General features: G+C 40.2%; 1 protein-coding gene across 1 annotated transcript in view; it reads left to right on the top strand.

Annotated features, from left to right (window-relative positions):
* STK32B (serine/threonine kinase 32B) overlaps positions 1–16,597 on the top strand; it is a 182,931-nt gene that overhangs the window by 135,620 nt on the left and 30,714 nt on the right. The window contains exons 7-9 of the mRNA XM_049794716.1: positions 9,982–10,085; positions 14,444–14,560; positions 15,705–15,830. Of these exons, the coding sequence (XP_049650673.1) occupies positions 9,982–10,085; positions 14,444–14,560; positions 15,705–15,830 (347 nt within the window). The remainder of the gene's footprint in view (positions 1–9,981; positions 10,086–14,443; positions 14,561–15,704; positions 15,831–16,597) is intronic.

Raw genomic sequence — 16,597 nt, forward strand, 5'->3', positions numbered from 1 at the left:
ATCTTTCTCAGCCTGAAATTTTCCCTGCCTATTTCCCTACTTATTAAATGGTTATGCAGAATGCAATGTGTCTGAACCTGAACGTTTCTTCAGAAACCCTGGTAATTTCTCTGCGTTCCCCCTTCCCAGCTGATTCATTCAGACAAGTGAAATACCTGCCACACATAGGCAACAAAAACGTGAACAACAGTGAATCTGAAAGGAACGAGGCCAACAGCCTGGTGAGAAAAGCTGCTTCCAGCTGCTTCTGCAGTTTTACGTCTCAAAGCCACTGGCCTGAAATACTGAAGCGAAATCAACTTTTTAGTGTTCGGTGGTCTTCAGAGTTTCTGCCTCATACTGTTCAGATGGCTGCAGCTGTGAAATACAGCGTGTGCCTGAGGCTGGTTTAGGGAACTTGTGTCACCCGTGCCTGATTTTATCATTACAAATTCACTGCTCAGACTTTCTGCAGCACCTGTGATTGAGGGTGTTGTCAAAGTCTTTATTGTAGAAACAGCCCTTTGAATACTCATAGGTTTTCAGGCTGTCGTCCTATGCCGGCAAGGAATGCAAAATGTCCTTTGAGACGCAGCCGACTTTTGGCAGGCGTGCCTGCTGCCAACGAACGAGCAGGAGCACTTGTGGGGGAGCCCTCTCCGCTCTGCACTGGGATGGGGACCAGGAAAGCCAGTGCGGGGCAGGACAGGGTCCCTGGCCGCAGCCTGTGCCTGGGATGTTCAGCTGTGGCTCCTTCATCCTGCAGAAGGCTATTCAATAGGTCTCCCGTGTTTAAAGAAAGCGTGCCTTTGCCTGGCTGGAAGCACCTGTGTAAGTGTTTGTCATTTTCAACACTGTTCCATCTTTATGAGTTGGAAAAAAAAGAGATGTTTCTTATATCAGCCCCTCATACAGGCTGCAAGAAATATGCTTGTCAGAGAATGTGCTCTGTGCTGGGCACCCATTTGCGGTAATGGCCCTCTCCCCCTGCGACAGGTTGGTCAGCTACTAAACAAAATGTTAAATACTAAAATATAGCTAGAAAACGTTACAGATATTGCCTTTTGTTTATTCATCATTCTGGCATAATTTAGATGCATTTGAGTCCTATGGCACATGCTTTTTACTCGCTGAAATATTTCCTTTTTGAATGATCGATTTCTATACATCTGTATATTATATATGAGTGTTGCAAAGACTTTCCATTCACAGGTTATAAATTTGGGGGCTTTAGGGTTTGTTTGGGTATTTTTTCTATTTCTTGTGGTAGGAGGGTTAGGGGAGTTAGGTAGAGGCTTCGTGGTTTTCTTCAGCAGAGGCTGAAGCTATCTAAATAATGCATCGTGACTTTACTTCAAATCAAACCAATAAAATACATTTTATGATAGCAATACACCTGAGAAAAATCCAAAGCCAATAAAATCAGCTGTAAATTACATGAAATGTTTCAGCTACCCCCTTCGTATCCTACAGGCTTGTTATCTCAGATTTTCACAGCTGCTTTCATAGGTTGCTGTTGCGGTGAAGAATGGCTGTACGCCTGCGATTACCAGAGGAGTGTGGATTTACAGAGCTCCACTGAACTTCTAAGATGTATGAGTCGTCCATATTTATTAATTAATACTGTGTGGGAATACTATTGGAGTCAGAGGAAAGCTAGTGGATGTCCCAATATCAACCTTGCAGGCAAAGTAAGAATATCCTGTAGGGTTAAATTTGTTCCTGAGGTAGTTACAATATGGCCGGGGCAAATTTGGAGTTGAGTTTTCAAAGGTGTTCAACCTCGGTTTTCCTTGCGCTCATACTAAACAGTGCTCTGAAATTAAATAGTGTTTTGTAGCTCGTTGCTTTTTGCAACTTGTTGCTTTTTGAGTGCAGTTAAGGCAGTGTTTAGTTTTTTAAAAATCCCACCTTTTCCTACCGAGGGTTTGACTGCCCATCTGCAGACTTTCACTGGTGATGTCGCTACTTGCCCTTTTGATCCCAGGAAAATATCACGATGCCAGGATGAGCTGGGAGGCTTGTGTTTGTTCTGATAAGCAAGAACCGAGAGCGGACGTGTGAGGCTTTGAGGTGCTGAAATAAATATTCACCGTACTGACGGGGTTTTCATCTTGCACTAGGAGCGCTGCATCTGAGGGGTTTAAGCACTGAGCTGTGAGTGGGTATTCAGGTTTTGGTTCTGCTCTGACACTAATAAGTAAGTAGGCACACAAGCAGCTGAAAAACCTCCGGAGATCAGGCAAGAAGTTACTGTCTCCAGCTGCTTTTCACTTCTCTGTGCTTTCTGACCTGCTACCACCCTTTGAGATCCTCCAGCAAAACTGTTGATAATATAATCATTTCTTTGACTATTTCAGTCAAAATCCCACACACGGAGTTCAAGTGGTAGTTTGGTTTGGGCTTTTGTTTGTTTCTTTGTTTTGAACCTGCCCGAAAGGGCCTGATCCGATGTGGAGCTCTGCAGGCAGACCCGAGGGGGAAGAGCCCTCCAGCCGCGGTGGCGGACGGGGCAGCAAGCAGGGACTGCCAGCGACCCCGGCGGGCCTTTCTGCCCCCTCCGTAACTCCCCTTCTTCGGCCAAGCCACACAACTCCCCCAGGTTTTTGCACCCATAAACTGATGCTAAGACATTTGCTAACCTCGTAGGAGTATGTGAGGCAAGAGTACGGAATAGTCCTTCTGATGTGTCGGGTACGCAGCCTGTCCCGTGAATCCCTGGTTATCCAGACCAGTTAATTTCAGCACAGGGGGAGAATGGCTGCTGTCCATACGCTGGGCCAACCTTCCAAATAGTAAATGGATGTTTTTGGACACAATCCCTTCAACAAGTTGCTAAAAAACCTGGCATTACAGCCACTGTGAGTTTTGGATGGAGTAAGGAAGGTACTTCTGTATAATTTCATATTTAGTAGCAGGAGACTGTGACACGTTCATTGCTGCTGGGCTTTTTTTCAACGGGGCTAGCAACTTGAGGTCGTTTCTCTGAGGTTGATCCAGATGTTCAACCAGTAAGAGCTTCTCTGTGCAAAAGCAAGAGCAAGAAGTGGGTTCCGTTCAGTGGTTGAGTAATGCAGAGGGTTTTATGAGGACAGCACTCCGAGTAAGGGCAGGAGAGGTTGTATAGCCATATGGCTAACTAATAAAGCGTTCTAAATGCAGTATCTGTGTTCAGGTAACGGTAGCTAAAATATTTACTTTGATTGAATAATTGCATTAAATATGAATATTAAAACTACTGAGGTGTATAATGTGAATAATGGTACAAAATCAGTTACACTGCTGTAAAAAGTCTGGACCCCACACTAGAAAATTGCTGGCCCAGCACGGTCAGGCTTTAAGCAGCACTTTGCCTTATACAATAGAATTTAGCAGTTGGCTAGTCTCGAGCTCTGAGTCAGAAAGCTGTCCGTTATAATTTAAACCCTTTCAGCACATGAGAAAGTAAACACTAGGAGGTAAATTGATAGGTTACCAAGTCCATGTTTATATTCAGGAAGAGGGAAGTTGTTTTCTTCAATTTTGCTCTTAAAACAGCTTCTGCTCTAAATAGAAGATCACTTGTCATCCCTGTAGTTTGATTTCTGTTTTCTATTTAAACCATGACCTAGAAGAATTACTGACCTCTGAATTTACTTTTCAGAGGAAAGTGAAAATTAATGTTTTCTCATCACAATGCTGAGAAAGCAATTAATATGTCACTGAACTGTCTCAGTCCAAGGTTCTTGGAATATTATTTCAAAAATCAAGTTCATTTTGTATTCAACTCAATCTGTCATCCATTAAGCGTGATTCAGCAAGGTGAAAATATGAATGTGTTACATACATCAAGTCATTCACATGTTTAAAATTTGGAAAGTTCTAAGCTTTTTACAGCTTATCCTGTGCTAGTCAATCAAAACATTGTTTATGCTGTGTGCATTGTATATATGTGTATATATCCATTCATCTATACATATATTCTTTTTTTTTTTTTTTTTTAAGACCAGGGACTAACATGAGGAAGGAGAATGATATCTGGCAGCATGGTATCATGCTGAACCTCAGTTAATGACACTGGAATCTATTTTCTTATCTATGAAATCTCAGGCATTACAGTAAAACCTGTGCCACTGAGGTATGTTTTACTATGATGATTACGGCAGAGTGTATTGCTTTGCAACCTCTGCCTTACACCACAAACCTCTGATTCCCCTTACTGACACATAGGGTCTCTGCTGAGATGCAAATAGACTACAGAGACTCTAGCTAGCCAACTAGATGACTAATGTCAGGGGTTTCATTCTTGAGAAATGTTTCAGGCATGCCCACCCAAACTTGATCATTCAAAAAAGTTGAGGCCAAACCACTATGGCTTTATTTTTCATTTTATTTTCAGTTTGTCATGTTAATAACACTGGCACAGGACATTTTGTAGGAATTAATGACCAGGTCTTATTGGCAACATTTAGCTATGCATGGACAATCAGCTGCTTACAGCTAATTGATCTTGCAAGACTCACCTGCAAATTATTGCTTAAATACACTAATTTGTTAGTATGTAGTAAAGACCACTTGAAGAAGCGTCTAATGCGTTCATCTCACTTCACTTTCCTTCTCACACCAATTTTACAAAGTTTCAAAGCAGCCTATGGAAGTCAGCGATCCTTCAAAGTAAGTATTAGCTCTGTAAGCTTCTTAATCAACACTTGGCAGTCTCCCGGGTAGTGGTAGGCAAGTACACCAGGCGCTCTTTGATTAGCTTCTTGCTAAGGAAGTGAAACTTAAATCAGTTCATCAGAAAAGAAATGACACATTGTGCTATTTATGACTCATATCAGAGTGACTCCAAGCTCTTCATCTTATGATTTAGTCTGATGAATTATCTTTATGATTAAACCAGTATGCTCCATCAAAAATAATAACAGCTATTCTTTGTGCCAACCATTCCAAGCGAGAGACCTCAAATTAGCTATTTTATCATGGACAGCATTTTCAAACTCACCATTGGGCACCAAATTAAAATGGCCTGAATTTCAGAGAGCTGGAGCACTTACAGTTTAACTATGCAGTCAAGAGATACCTAGGAATACTCAGCAGATTTTTAGAAACCCTACTTAAAAGCATTTTTTCCTATGTACAAAATGCTGGTTTACAGTAGGAAAAAATAGTGAAAATCAGGTTCAGTGTTGTTTGCACTTATATTGATATTCTCTTTTATTTCAAGCTCATGAATCATATTGTTAGATGCTGGTAATCTTCCACAAATGGCATACGTATTTACAAACCAGTTAAGTAAAATTTCAGTTTTGTAGTTTATTGTTTTTACAGACCTTTAGGGAAATATGCATACAATATGAGATGCATCTTCTATGTCATTTACACTGTGGATCATCTGACTGTTATGACAATTGCAGTGACTAGTTATATATATTAATTGATTTGTCAGAAATTACTCTCTATTTCACATAATTATTAGCTCCAAGTATGCCTAAACAGGAGTATGGATATCCCGGTAAGCCACTGCTTCTGAGATGGATGCAGACCCACCGGATTTGCTTTCATGTTCAATTTTTTGTCAGCTGTTCTCCAGTATGGTTTTATTTTAAAGAGAAATAACCATTTATTTACTTCCTACGGTCTGCAGTGATATGGTATTGATAGAAAGATACAGCACAAAAGCATCAAAAGGTAGAGCTCTGAAAAAGATTTATTTTAAATTATTAGTTGGAAAAAACCCCCATTAACTTGATATACATATTAGGGACGACCAAGGAATGTACTGAAGCACACTTAATGCAGCACAAAGGTGGGTTTGTTTTATGTCATCTTTCAAGAATGCAAAGCAGATGAACAGTCAAAGCATGAAAATACATTATTAAGAGAAAAATATAGATGTAGAAAAGAAAAAAGCAATCGGAGGATTTTTAGCATGGCGAGTTGCTGAAGTTAAATACGTGCATTTACTCATTATCACGCAAGACACAGAAACATTCCTCATTTTATCGCTTGCCCTGTTAAAATTAACACAGACGTCCCAGCTTGGAATGGCATTAATTTTGAAATACTGTCTTTGTAATTACCAACGCCTTGCATGAAAGGTGTCGGATCACACTTCTGCCACACATGAAGAGTAATTCCCCAAACCAAAAGACTGCATTGCTTCTGAGATCCAGACTTTCAAAAGTCCCTAGCACTTTGGGTGACAGGTTTTCCAGGTGTCTGAGCAGAGGGGAAGAGCCCATGCAGTTCATGATGACTGCCGAGGCTGTAAAGGTCCCATTGACACTTCTGGCCTTAGAGCCCTTCATCACCCCACTCAGATGTGCTGTGAGAAAGTGGTTGAGCTTCACCAGCATGGCAAGATTGTCGGTGATTCATGTTAGCCGGGGCCTCAGGAGTCTCTGGTCCAACCTCCTGCTCAAAGCAGGGTGAGCAGTGAGGCTGGAGCAGGTTGCCGCTGTTGAAGGCACTCTTATGGGCAGCTCTAGTAAAGCAGTTCTCCATCACGTCAAAGGCGTTTGCTCATGGGGAGCTGTAAGACCTACCAATTGCATCACTTCTCCACTTGTCTTTGAATTAGCTCTTGCTGCTAGACTTACAATTACTTGATTTAGCTTAACTGTTTAAAAGCTGTGCTTCCACCATGCAAACTTCTACTGCCTTCCCTCTAATTGGATGTGATAGTAACTACAGCCCTCGGCCAAAAGAATCTGCAGGATCGGACCCAGAATTAAAACCACATATTTTCCTGAAAAGCCTTTGTTCAGTAGAAATTGCTTGAGGAAAAAGATCTGAAGCTCTTGTTCTTACATGCACTTTCTCACTTTTGTTCACATGAATGAACTTTTGCAGGCAGAATCCTTGAATTTAGGTAGATGCACGGGCATAAAAGATGTATGTATTCTTCTCCTCTTAAATCTGTTACGATAAGAGAGGATGTGTGCAGAAAGAGTGCACGCAGCAGAGCTGTTGCCCTTGCTCCAAGCTGGCAAGCTCAAATCTTGTCATCCTTTGGAAGAACCTACCCACAGCAGGCTGCAGAACTGCTATCCAAGCTGAGCCTGAGATCAAATTCAAATTTTACAAGATAACAGATAGTCTATTTCAATAACAATCCTAAAGAAAATCAATGTAGAATTTTAACTTCCCTTTCAGATTTTTTATTTGCTTTCATCCTAGCCGGTTTGTACTCTGAATTAGTTCTCCTGACATAGTTATTTCTTACAGCAGAACCTAATGTTCTGTTCTGTATTTCACAGCTCTAGTTCTTCAGAGCTTGGCTAACCTCATCACTTGGAGGATCTTTTGTCTTTGTGTAAAATGATGGTATGTTTCTGAATGAGCAGGCAAACTCCAGAAGTCTGCCATACAGCCTGGAGGCCTTTGTTTGCACCTAACATCTCAGGTCAAAAAGGCTTTTAGACACATTAAGCACAAGCTTAGTGTGAGATTGGTGTTTAACAGCCTTGCCAAACAGGGGAAAGGTCTTTTGGCTTCAGCACGATTGAGATTTCACCCAGAGAAAAAACTTGTACGTAGGATACTGTAAATCATATTGCACTTTCTGTCAGTGCCCCCCTCATCTTGCAAAGCAGGTGCCTACAACCGCTTCACTGGAGCTGACCGAATGCAGAGAGGCAGTCCAGCTGGACTGCAAATCATACTGCTACAGCAAGGGAAAAGGGGCTATCTGCTTTAAAAATTAGGAGCCTAACTGCCCATTTTCTGATCTAAGGATGCCATCAGCTTAAGGTGAGAAAACAGAGCTTCAAAACACCAGGGCCAGTCAGCAAAAGAAAGCACTTTCTGCTGATCTCCTTAATGTGGCATGAGTTGACCTTGAAGCTTTTAGAACAAGAATATAAAATAAAAGTGGCTAACTCAGCCACTGAATTAGCAGAACAGCTGCACCATTCTGGCAATGTTGTAGGTTGCATCAGTAAAGTACTTTCATCTCTACCTCACAAAAATCTGAGTGATCCGTTGCACTACTACAATGTTAAAGCTAGAAAAGAAAGAATGAAACCAATAGTATACCTATACAACTGAGTAAAAAGTCCACAAAGGCTATTTTCTGTAATGAGATATTATACATCAGCTAGGCACAGTAGGCAAAACCCATAATGAATATGGATAAACAAAGCAAACATTCACTACAAGGTACTTACAGTGATACTCAAAATATGACTTTGGTGCCTGATGTGCAATTTAGGTGCAATGATGCACTGAAGTAACACAAAATAATCCTGCCTATCCTCTTAGCATCTATCTATGTGGTAGCCCCCACACATGTAAGTTGTGCCTACACAGATCTCCAGCAACATGCAAACAAGATCTGAAGTGCATCTGGAGATACAGCATGCCACGTGAAGCTACATTATCTGGAGGTGAGACAGAGGTAACTCAGTGTGATGACTTTTATGGCATTGTTCATTCATACCGTACTGGATCACAGCACAAGCTTAACTATGCCAGAGATCCGCTGATCAGCTATCCTCCAAACACATGTATTCTGGGAAAAATGTTTATTTAGGTGTCTGCAGTTCTCCTACCAATCCTATTTAGAGGTTTTGTTAGTTTGCCATCCATAATGATGGAAGGACTGCAACAACTCCTCTGAAAGGAATGCCTTTCCTTTAATTAAAGGTGCTTCTTTAAATGCCATAGTTGAATCCCAAACTGCCAGTCAGAAGTAGGTGTGACCAGATTACATTATTCATTGCAGCATGCCTGTTAGAAAGTCATGTGATGGTAATCAGGTGGTAATGTGTTACATTAGATTCAGTATTGTGGCCAGAAGAGGTTTACACCGTAATTGCAATCTAGCAGGCTGTTACGGTTAGTGATAGTGTTGTTTAGAAAATCCCCAGAGAAAGTGCTGTTTTCACAAAGTGTACTGAAATTCTGCTGTGAAATAATTAGAAAAGCATGACTGACTTTTTATTTCATTTAATTTCATTTCATATCCTCTCTTATTTATATATGGTTTTCTGAAGAAACCACAGTGGCATTATTTATTATGTCTTTCTTGCTGAAATTAGCTAACTGGATCCTTGTTTTGAAAAGATCTTCCCTCTTCTCCCCCCCCAGATAATTATTTTTATGGAATTCATTACTTTATTGACAGTGTGTTTATTTCCAGTGGTGACAGAGTTTCTCACAACATACAGTCAGTGTCAGGATATGGACTGAATTAGAATTCTCAATCTGAATACTTGTAAATCCCCTTTGATTAATTCTACTCAAGTGTAGAATAAGGTTGAGATTTACCATGCCCGACATTTCCATCAGACACAAAGAATCACCTTGCTTGCAAATATTTGTCCCATAAAATGTTTACGTTTTACCCTGAATATTCCAAGTGACGCTTCAGGAATTCCCATCCCATTACTTTGTTTTAGTCACATAACATAAAACCCAGATGGGCCAGGTAGGAATTAATATATAAAACTACTGGATTTTGAAAAACCCTAACCCATGAAGGCTCCCTAGAAGCACATAACACAGATGATAAATAATGGGGTTTGATTTGAGAGCTGTGCATAAAGCCACTCCAGGATCAAGCTCTGGGCCATCTTGACTGTTCTCCTGCCTCTAGCTCTGCTCAGCATCAGGTGAAACATGGTGATCCTGCAGCAAAAGATGTGGGATAACCCTCAGCTCAGCATTGCCCATGTGGTTGGTCAAAACCCAGTGTAGATATATCCTTAGAGACCCTTGCTTTGGCAGAGCGGCACACGAGAGTATTGCATGTGCAGATGGAGGAGCACAGCCAGTGTTACACCACCGCTTCTCTCTCAGCAAAGCAACCAAACACACGAACCAGCACACCCTTTGCTGTACAAAAGCACTCACTGCCAGCAAACCAAGGCACTGAAACTGCATCCTGAAAATGCTGTGTTTACAAATGTATTTAATTCCCGTTAATTGTGTCCTTATTCATTTTTCAACTGTCAACATTAATGATCCATAATCTAACCTTAATATAATGTCTTTTTAAAACTTGATTTATTGTTTTAGCTCCAGAAGTGTTCCAGGCCTTTATGGATGGAGGTCCAGGATACTCGTACCCTGTAGACTGGTGGTCACTAGGAATCACAGCATATGAATTATTGAGGGGTTGGGTAAGAACGACAGGTTTTGTTGTTATTTAACACACTGTTTGACAGAAGTCCTGAAGTTTGCAGTGCCCCTGCGTGCACCCTCCATAAAATTTGAGTGGACGAGACTGTGGTTCAGGTCAGGAATGCTGTCCTTCCCAGCTGGAAGCATTCTCAGGAAAGTTTCACCCTACTCTCAATTACGTTACGAACTTTTGCTAAGTTTGGCTGAGGAAAGGCCTAATGCTTTAATGGCTTCTCAACAAGGCTGAACTGGAAATAATGGTATTTTTTTTCAAATAGAAGTTGAGTTACTTCAGGCTTTATTACATCTTTGATTCTCTTGGCTAATACCTTAAAAGACCTAATGTAATACTCTAAGATGCTTGGCCCAACTACAGAAAATGCTTATCTGCCAGTTCACTTGTTACTTATCTAATCAATTATGTGATTAAGCTTAATGAAAAATCTTCCTGAGCATGGTCAAATATCACAGAAGATAATGGAAAATTCTTTTCCATTTGGTTCAAAGGATTGAAGTTGGTTGCTTAAATATTTACTATTCCCTATGGAAAAGAGTAATTTAGGTACTATTTCAGGATAATGACATGTAGCTAAAGTAGCAGCATTTTTTAATTCTTAATTCCTATTTTGGGAAGAGGATTTTATTGCATTGCAGTATGCCGTTTTTAAGGGAGGACTATTTGTTTTCATATGGCACTAACACAGTACTGCTACCCTGTCCTGCTAGATACTCTGTGACAATCCGTCCCACAAAGATCTCTCAGTTTCACGTAGGATGACAGAAAAGGGAAACTAGAAATAAAGAACAACTATTATTCCAATTTTTAGATGGAAACCTACATTTTAGAGTGTCTGCATATTGTTACTTCAATCCAGAAGCGACATTTTTTCAAAGGCCTAAAACTGGGCCCAGCTATTTTTATTTCCATAGAAATGGCAAAAGTCATGCTCCTGATACAAAGATCTCTCCCATGCCAAACCTTGGTGCCTGCTCTCAAAGCACAGGAATATTGAAAACTTTAAAAAAAAAAAAAAAAAGAGTCTTTGCAATTTTTGTCTACTGTCATTCTCAAAAATTACTGAGTTTTTAAACTGACATTCTTCCCAGGATGGAAAACTTAAGCCTGACTAGTCAAGGTCTGGCAGTGATAAGCATAATACATTCTCAACCCTAGTCATAGACGGTAGTACTAGCTGCACATATAATAAATTCAAGGAACATCCTGCTGGTTTTATCTCAACATTTTCACCAATGAGTGTCTCCAAGAAAGCAGCACAATGAATGATTGTGCAAGGAAAGCTGAACTCCCAAGACTAATCACAAAAGATACCTGGTCACTTTATAAATGAAAAATCATATAAGAATGTTATCCATTTGCCAAGATCTGTACAGTCTTCTCTGAATGAGTCTATCTGGCTACAGACAAAGCAAGACTGAGACTAAATCAATTTTTATTTTTTTTAAATAAAAACATTGCCATCTGTCTATGCTCCAGTCAACCAAGCCAGCTGCTCGTTTTCTCCTGAAGAGCGGCTCTTGCCCACTGAGCAAGCCAGAGGGTGGCTTGGCAGCCCACGCCTTTGGACGGCCTAGGAAAAGGTGTGGTTTTTCCCAAACTGCATTTCTGTATTTTTCTAGTCTAGACAAGGCCTAAACTGACAAGACAGTAGTGATGACAAGAGAAGTAGCGGCGGGTTGAGGAAATGGGCTTAACCTGAGGCATGTTGCCGTCTGCAAGAGCGGTGAGCTCCAAAGCCCCATCTGCAGCAGCAGCCCCCTGCAGATGGCCGCGAAGAGGCTGCAAGCTAAACCTGCAGGCAGGCAGCCCCCTCCTCCTCCACGTTCCCCCCCCCCCAGCACTTCGTTCAGCGGCGAGAAGAGAGCCCCATCGCCCCAGAGCAGCGGGGTGGGCGCTCAGCGCAGCCCCGGGGAAAGGGGAAGGAGTTGCACTGGGCAGGGCCACCCGGAGAGAGGACTTGCTCCAGTCGGAGCGTGGTGCACGTTAGTCCATGGGGAAGGCGAGAGGAAAGGAAGGAGCGTTAAAAAGGAGGAGTTATTTTGATCATTTTAGGTTGCGACCAGTACAGAGCTGTCTGGGCCGGTTTTTGGTTGTGCCCAGTAGCGCTAGCATTTCTCTCTAAGTTGCAGGCACATTTCTCTCCTTAGCCAGTTGCCAGTAAAAGACCTGACAACCAAAACCACAAGTTTGTAAAGCTTTGCATGAAATGTTCATCTTTTCCCCAAGTTCAGGAAAGTAAACTGCATGATGCAAACCATGACACGTGAGTGTTTTCCCAAGCCATAAACAACTGCTAAAATATTACACTAACTCTATATGACATGCTCTTGACAGAGACAAAGTGAAGGAAAGAGGTAGTAAGTGGGATTCTTGGACTCTGACTTTCACCTTGATGTATATGGTTTACAATGAACTTTGGTAAAACATCATGAACAAAGACAAAGCAGATTTTGTTTTTCCTTTTTCACAAAATAAAAAAGAAGGGGTCTGATGCTCAAGTGGACTGAATAGCTGAAAAACATGGGCAATATAGGTGTGAAGGATCTCAAAAGACCAAGCATATAATGGCTATTTCTATGAGTATTTACAGTTCAAATTAACTAAGAACAATATTAAAAATCTCTGCAAATCTAAAAAAATCAAGTAAGATGGAAGAATGCTAATAATTAAAATTAGGTGAGGTTTTTAAGGATTTTTTCAGTGAGGAAAAAGGCATGTGCAGAAACATCCTTAACAGAAAAACTTTCTTATTTTTATTCTCACTTTTTACTTCTTTCAAATAGTCATTATTCCTTAAAGCTGCTATTTTTAGAGCTAAGTCACCATTTCCAACAATTGGTGTAAATTCTGGCTCAGTGATCATATTGGTCACATCATTATATCTAGTCTAAATCAGCAGTAGGTCACTTCTTGACAACAGACAGAATGTTAACCTTTCGTTTTTAATAGCTGTTTTATGGCAGCATTACCACAGGTAGGGAAAAGCATATGACAGACTATTTCAAATGACAGTTTTGAACCTGATTCAAGAATATTATGTATTCAGAGCATGCACCTAGGTCCTGTTGAATCCATATGGACATGATATAGCTAAATGAGAACAGACTAACAGAATGCAAATCAAAGCAAAAAGATTTAAGCAATCCTTGGATTTAATTTTAGAATATCCTGATGACTTGGAATGGAGTTGGTTTCATACACATGCTCAAAGTTAAACATGTGCATGAATCTTCTTCTCAAAATAAGAATATCTTCTGGGCCTTTATGAAGAGTGGCTCTAATTTGCTATCAGGTTAGATAACTAACACCTAGAAATATTCTTAAATTATGATCTTATACCCGTACATGCTAGCAAAAGTCAAGGGATGATTCAGTTCTTAGTGAAGGTAATGAGTGTCTGCCCTTTGCTGTTGAGGTAACTCTATGTTGTGTATGAATTATGGTGCATCAATTCGCACATTGCTGCTATGATGGCTTTTGGCTGCAGATCTCGTATCACAGATCACATATTTGTCATCTGCTGGGTACAACTTAATTCACAAGCAATCCACACTCTATCCATGTTTAAAAAAGTACATCAACATAGAGTATCATTCTAACAACTTTCTTCACAAATACAAGTCTTTAAAAAAATATGTGCACAATAATAAGTATATAAATTTATATGTCATACTTTCATTTCCAAATGCTACATTTAGTAAAAGATAAATCACAGCACTCTTCATGAACAAAGCACTGTGAAGACTAGGGCTTCTCTTCACCTATAAAAGAATTTAGGCACAAAAACAGGACAGCAGGTCCATCTAATCCATAGTTCCATGTAACGAGTTAATTTTAGATTTCAAAAAGGGAAAAGGAGAAGGATTGGGATTTGCAGAGTACTTTTTTACTGTGGTTCTTACACAGATTTTTGTAAGCATTTTTTAATTTCTTCTATCTACTACTCAGTAAAATCAGGGTGACAAAGCTCCCTTCAGCCACCACTTTTCCATTTTGTCAGTTTAGATCACAAGTATATTCTAGTACTACAAGTAAAAAAGGGTAAATAATCCACAGTTCACACAGAATGTCCCAGGAACAAAATTATGCAGCCATCTCATTTGAACTGATACTTCTTTTCATGAGAGAAAAATTTGCACAGGAAATACATCTATGAGTAATTACATTCATTATGACCAAAGAAAAGCACACACCCGAAGAAGGATTAGCCTCAAAATTGTTATGTTTTGGTGGTTTTGATATTTCCAGCATAAACAATACTGAGCTCAGGGAAATGTGAACTGTCTACACTCTTTTATCCATTCTTGCTGACTTGATATTGATTTAACTTTATCCCAGAGGCCCTATGAAATTCATTCAGCCACCCCCATCGATGAGATACTCAACATGTTCAAGATAGAAAGAGTTCACTACTCATCTGCATGGTGCAAGGGCATGATAGCACTACTGAAAAAGGTAAGAAAGCACAAACACCTTCTGTCCGCTCTTCTCTCCATTTCCAGAAGCCCCCCCCACCCCCAACAATGCAGAGGCATCAGGCAAGCACACACATTAGGTCGCCGAAATTTCAAGGGTAAGAAAGCAGTGCTTATTCCTAGATTTTCCTGTACATGGGTGGTGCAGTATTTTCTCTTGAGAAGCTGGATTATTCTTAGGCTCAGACTCAGGGTTTTCGTGGCCTCAGAGAAATAGAAATCTAATATTTTGTTTATTTTAAAACTGATTCACTAGTGATAGCAAAACTTTGGGGATCAGTAATTCCCACTCTGTGCCCTGGCCCCATCCTCTCCAGCCCTAGCTGTGCGTGTGGGAGAGGGAAGGAAGGACCACTCTGCCCTCTGGATTTCCGCGACAGTTTCCAGCCAGGGAGCTTAGAGATGAAAAGGGCTGTAACTCTCCCTGTCCCATGGTGCTATAGTTACAAAAAGAAAAGTCGAGCCACTTGCTGTAAATGCCACTAAACAGGGTTCTTTCTGAATGCATCACAACCCTGGAACTCACTTTCTTCCTCAAATCCCAGTTATTCGTTTGGTTTAATTTTCTGGCCATGCTGCAAGGCTTATCTGTCTCTTTTAGGTATTTCAGACTATCAGTACTGATATTTGAGCAGGAGAAGTTTGTGAATGTGTAAATAGAGCAATACAAGATCAATTTCCTTTGCAGCAATGAGCAATCTATTTTTGATAGATGGAGCAATGAGGTGGTTAATTTTAATTGCTGCCAGGATGCTCAGTGTAACTATATCTTCCAATAAATTAAAGATGAAACACAAATTGTTAGGGGGCATTGAACTGTGATGCTTCATGTCATTTGGACTCTTGTGTATTTGTAAACAGACTTTTATTACTGTTCAGGACAATTACTAATACATTTATACACTTTGTGCCCGCAACAGCCATCTGGTGGCAATTAAATTATTTTCATATCCTATGAGTTATTACTTTTTTTTTTTTTTGGACTGGGACTTGCAGGAGGTGTTAGAAAATTCCCTAGCTATTTTCTTACTCAAAATTGTGTATCATACAATTTATGCTTGTGATACATTTACTCTTTCATATGGCATCCAGTCCCTTAGAAAATGCCTTGTGCTTGATCACAGCTCCTCACTAAGGACCCAGAGTGCCGTCTTTCAAGCCTTGCAGATATCCAAAGCTCTCCATACCTAGCTGATGTCAACTGGGATGCTGTTTTAGAGAAAGCTGTGACCCCAGGCTTTGTTCCTAATGTAAGTCGATATTCCAGGTGAACTGTGTTTGCAAATTCTGCCTTTAATTATCATTGCCGTTTTACTTGTTTATGCTTGCATGTATTGCTCTTCAATGATTTACTTCTCACTGAAGCTTTACTTTGGATTCTCCTTTCATTTATTCAGTCACAGCTAAGGGAAAATTTGGCTCATTTCATTAGATCACAACAAAATCTAATTAACCTTGGTTCACTTTTTGTTCCCTTTCAAATAAAAAAAAAAAAAAAACATTTTCCAGACTTTGCATTTCAGTTGTTAGAGCAAATGATTGTCAGAGTTAACTCTGAGCCAAAGAATACCAAGAAGATTGTTGCTGCTCTGAAAGTTAGGCATCTGAGTAACATTTGCAAGACTTTTCAATATCCCAGTTGTGCTGTTCCTTTTTCAGTTAAAAAAAAACTGTTCCAAAAGACTGTCCTATTTCCTTTGTGACAGTTTCCTACTCTAAAACATCCAGATTCTGTGAGGGAATCTGGTGGTTTCTTTTTTACTGTGGTTCCATTTTGTTGGTATTTTCTGGATATTTCCATTTTGATCATTTGTAAGCTAAATGGATTTGAGGACCACGAATAAAAAGCAATGACTGCAGTGTTAACATGCTTCTCCCCTTTGTTCAATCATATTATACCATAATTCTTCTCCAAACAATACATCTGTAGCATACTCAGGTTTGTTTATATTCTTTTTTTTATGCGGCTGTAAAGAAAGATGAGGAAGGGGGAATACCTAGACCCTGTTCTCATCCA

Source organism: Accipiter gentilis, chromosome 3, assembly GCF_929443795.1.
Source record: "Accipiter gentilis chromosome 3, bAccGen1.1, whole genome shotgun sequence".
Taxonomy (NCBI): Eukaryota; Metazoa; Chordata; class Aves; order Accipitriformes; family Accipitridae; genus Astur; species Astur gentilis.